We start from the raw sequence: 4497 nt of genomic DNA, 5'->3' as shown, positions 1-4497 counted from the left end.
ATCTTCCATGGAACTCGAAGATGGAGGAGTCAACTACTATGAGGAATTGGATTCATTCAGCAGAGTCAAAGGAGTCAATTTCTACATCAACCAAGAGGAAAATATAGATGAGTAGTACAAGGGAAGCAATTCTCTAATCTTAGAACCTAAATAGATAGGGTTCAGCTATAGTAGCATCAACAAGCCAACTAGTAATAAAAGTAGATCTAGTTGTACTCTAGTCTACGAGTTGTTTTTCTAGAGTTTTATTTGTAATTTTACCTCACTGTAAATTAAGAGGTTGTGCTGATCGTTTGTAAATTAAGAACCGGAGTTGTAGTTCTATAGACATGCATTGGACTCGCATATGTTTCTGTTGTACCACTCTGAGGGATGTAATACTAGTGAAACGGTGTTTCATTGGTGTTATGTCAATGACATGCGTACTACAACATGCAGTGGTATGTTGGGTTACCGCAATTGGCCAATGACTGAACAATGGCATAATGGAAGGCAAGGTGCTTCCTTCAAACTTAGTCGTGTGTGCCAGTTTCCCTGCACACTAGACTTAGTTTGAGGACAGTCCCTCTGCCTTCCATGTGATCAAATCTATGAGGCCTCTTTTGCGTTGGCCAATGATTCGACAAAGGCACAATGGAAGGCTAGGTGGTGGCATCAAACTTAGGCATGTGTGCCACAGTCGTTGCACACTACACTTAGTTTGTGTCACTCCCTATGCCTTCCTTGTGAGCCAATGTATGAGGCCTTGTGTGCTTCTTCACTTCTGCATTGGCATGTGATTCAACAAAGGCACAACGGAAGGCAAGGTTCTGCCCTCAAACTTAGTCGTGTGTGTGACATTACTTGCACACTAGACTTAGTTTGAGGGCAATTCCTTGAGCTCCCGTGTGAGCCAATGTATGAGGCCTCACTAATATTTTTAATGTCCATTTTCATCTATACTTGTGAGCAGGTACAACTCTAATGGCTTGTGTTCTTGTGGCAGACTAAGAAGTTCAAGCTTGGGTCACCTACTGAGACCCTCGACGAGGGACCGTCGAAGAAGCGAAGGGCGGCTAACGTCGGCCACTTATAGGACGAGGTAGGGTCGGACCAGTTCCTGCGCATCGTCTTCAGGCCCACCTTAGGCCGGCTCATGATCCCTAAAGATTTCGTCAAGTGGTTCGGAGAAATCCCTTAGAACATCATCGTCCGCACCAACTAGAGGATGACTACGATGAGAGAAGGCGATGACGTATACATCGACCAGGGGTGGGCGGGCTTCGCCGTCGCCCATCAGCTCAAGGTAGGCGAGTTCCTCATCTTCAAGAAGGTGTCCTCCTTCGAGTACAGTATGGTCATCTTTGACCACAACTGCACTAAGGTGATGAGAAGATGCATGTACCATGGCGATGCCACCAGGTGTGTCGTCTTCGAAAATCATGTCTGAAGCTTACCTGGTTGTGTGTCGCTGCTACCATATCATGTCTAGTTGTTGTTAGTGTTGTGTGCTGAACTATGATCGTGTCTGTTGTGTCCTAAACTATGACCGTGTCTGAACAATGGTGTGTTGTCAACTTGTGTCGTTTATAATCAGTGCTAAGTTTGTCTGAACTATGATTGTGTTCTTGCTTGTGTTGGTGTTGTTGATCGCTCGTAAACTCACCACTGAAGATTAGATGTAACTAGAAGCAGATTTTAGGTTGCAACCAAACAACAAGGACACCGTTCTAGGCTGCTACTAAGCCTGAAAACCAACTTACCAAAAGGTAGAGTCCAAATCTCCACGAAACAAAAAAAAATTTATGCAAGCCACCAAACAATGTGACTTTTCTGGCATATGCCCATCTAGAACGCGCACGTGCCTTCTTCACACTAAGCCAATGATACATGAAAATGCTGCAAGCTACCAACACGCCCCTCGTAATTTCAGGATAGGTTGCCGACTGCCGCTAGGTTCTTCTTCGTATTTCGCCACGCCACAGATTTGTCACCACCTACTAGTCCCTTGGTAGCGCAGGCTGTCGGCTCGGCTGTCACACACAGCTCACTGATCATCTCCTCCACCATTTTCCACGACGAACCACCAGCGGAAACGGCACGCCGTGCCTGCCCTGCCAGAACCGCCGCGTTCTTCGCCGCCGGCACCCTTGCCTCCCCTAGCATTATCTCCCGCACCGCCCTCGAAATCTCCTCGCTCTTAACCAGCCCTTCTCGAACGGTTTCACCACTTCTCTTCACGCCGACGCCGACCCTTAGTTCGTCGACGACCAGCTTCGCGTTGAACGGCTGGTCAAACTCCATGGGCCACGCCGCCAACGGCACGCCGGCGCTGACGCTCTCCAGCACCGAGTTCCACCCGCAGTGGCTTAGAAATCCTGCAACACATTCGTGCTGCAGGATTGCCTGCTGGTTCACCCACCCTCTCGTCACCATGCCCCTCCCTCGGACCCGCTCCTCGAATCCTATCCCAAGGCCGCCGACGCTATCATCTTCTGACCGCAGCGCCCACAGGAAGTTCACCTGCGCCTCCTCCAGCCCCCGGGCGACCTCCTTCAGCTGCGCCTCTGGTACCGCCAACAGCGTCCCAAGCGCGACGAAGAGCACGGACTGGCCGGCCGCTGCCTTCTCGTCCAGCCACTGCAGCCACGAGGACTCCGTGCCATTGACGGCGACATGATCGTCGACGTCGGCGGAACATTCCCGGGCTAGACGTAGCGGGCCGAGGGGCCAGGCCCTGGGCCCGATGTGCCGGTTCCAGCGCTCGATGTACCGGCTCTCTAGCCCGTCGAAGGTGTTCATGATCACGCCGCGGCTTCCGGCGACCGCCATCGCCATCTTCGCGTCAAGGGGTAGCATCGAAACGGGGGGCGGACGGACGTTGGCGAGCAAGAACCGGACGTCGGGGAACTCCGGCACCGTGTAGGTGCCGTCACCGGCGCCGTCGCAGCCCGGCATGTCGCGCACGAACGCCTCCCGCATGACGTGCGCGAACGCGGATGTGCCCAGGAACGACACCCTGGGGACGCCGAGCGCGGCGGCCGACGCTGCGGTCCAATACATGAACGGGTCGGCGATCAGCAGGCTGGCCGCGGGGCGCATGGAGGCGAGCGCCTCCTCGAAGCGCGGCTGCAGCGCCAGCGTGGACTCGGCGAAGTCGGCGAAGGCGGACGCCGACGCGACACCCTCCACGTTCTCCGCGCCCTGCGAGGCTGGGAACGGGAGCTCGACGACGTCGGCGCCGGCAGGCAGGAGGGACCGTACGAAGAGCGCGTTGCCTGGGGTGGTGAAGAAGGTCACGGAGGCGAGGCGCCGGCGGAGGAGGACGTGTGCGAGTTGGGTCAGCGGGATGGTGTGGCCTCTCGCCATGAGCGGGAAGATGGCCACGTGAGGCAGCTCAGCTTGTGCCATGGCGCTTATCTGCTCTCTTCAGCGGCTTGATCGATGTGGTCATGTGATTCTCGGTTGTATATAGGCGGGCTGGGGTACGTGCCTTCGCGCTGGATGCCTTCAGGAAATAAACAACTTCCCCTTGTTTACCAATCATACGACATTTTAGATACTACTTTGTAAGGAGTAGGTCAAATGTGGGTGAATCTAAACACTAAACCGCGTGTCCAGTAGGTTCTAATTAAGCCAGAAAAAAGTGACCAATTCGATCTCGACTTAATGACATTAGTTTATTTTTTTCCGACAATTCATGTTGCACCTTATGACTAGCTCAAGTTAGGAAACATGTATGTGGCATTTTTCTTAATTACGACCTATATGTGTAAAATCTCACTGAAAATATCATGTACAGCAGCTATATCTCAGATGCATATTGTAACTCATAACTAGCTCTAAATCCACTAATCATGATACTAGTACAATGTTACGCTCTAGGAGTTAATAGAGAATGGCAAAACCGCGAAAAAGAACACTTTGTTCAGTTAAGTATATATATAAAACGGGGCAGTTAACCATGATTGATCAACTAGCCAATAGGTCGTATGTCGTATCTACACATACTTCCACGACAAGTAATGTATATATTCATATGCTATGAATATATGTGCTAGCATCATGTTAATATAGTAGGAATAGATTAGTTCAGCCCCTAACCATTTTGTACTCTGAACGATCTGTAATTGATCCTCGATCTGGTCTATGACCGTTGACCGATATACTACTATATTTATATACGGAGTATATGAAAACGATGCCACGAGAGACCAAAGACCTGTTTCGTCCTGCCCGCTCCCGCGAGCGGCAGGGCGAAACCCTAGCGCCGCCTCCTCCTCCCACCCTCCGCCTCCTCGTCCCTCCCTCGCCGCCGCCAGCAGGCGTCGCCGGGCAAAGCCCCGGGGCGCCGGCGGCGGCGAGGCCTCTCCTTCCCCCTCGCGGCGGCGGCGCGCGGCGCCGAGCCGCTGTCGTCGGGGCGCCGTCTTTGGTCGGGGCGCGCGGTGGTGCGGCGGCTGCGTCCGCGGTGTGGAGGCCCCAGTGCCGGGCGTGCTCGCGACGGCGGCGGCGCTCGGT

General features: G+C 52.9%; 1 protein-coding gene across 1 annotated transcript; it reads right to left on the bottom strand.

Annotated features, from left to right (window-relative positions):
* Positions 1-1762: 1762 nt before the first annotated feature.
* LOC127301214 (UDP-glycosyltransferase 90A1-like) lies at positions 1763-3471 on the bottom strand. The gene has a single exon (XM_051331436.2). The coding sequence runs from the start codon at positions 3388-3390 to the stop codon at positions 1909-1911; it is 1482 nt and encodes a 493-aa protein (XP_051187396.1). The 5' UTR covers positions 3391-3471; the 3' UTR covers positions 1763-1908.
* Positions 3472-4497: the final 1026 nt, after the last annotated feature.

This window comes from Lolium perenne, chromosome 5, assembly GCF_019359855.2.
Source record: "Lolium perenne isolate Kyuss_39 chromosome 5, Kyuss_2.0, whole genome shotgun sequence".
Taxonomy (NCBI): domain Eukaryota; kingdom Viridiplantae; phylum Streptophyta; class Magnoliopsida; order Poales; family Poaceae; genus Lolium; species Lolium perenne.
This window is presented reverse-complemented; position numbering and strand designations above follow the sequence as displayed.

What these genes read in the sequence shown, in the direction of transcription:
- LOC127301214 (XM_051331436.2), bottom strand. Translation starts at nt 3,390, where the DNA reads ATGGCACAAGCTGAGCTGCCTCACGTGGCCATCTTCCCGCTCATGGCG.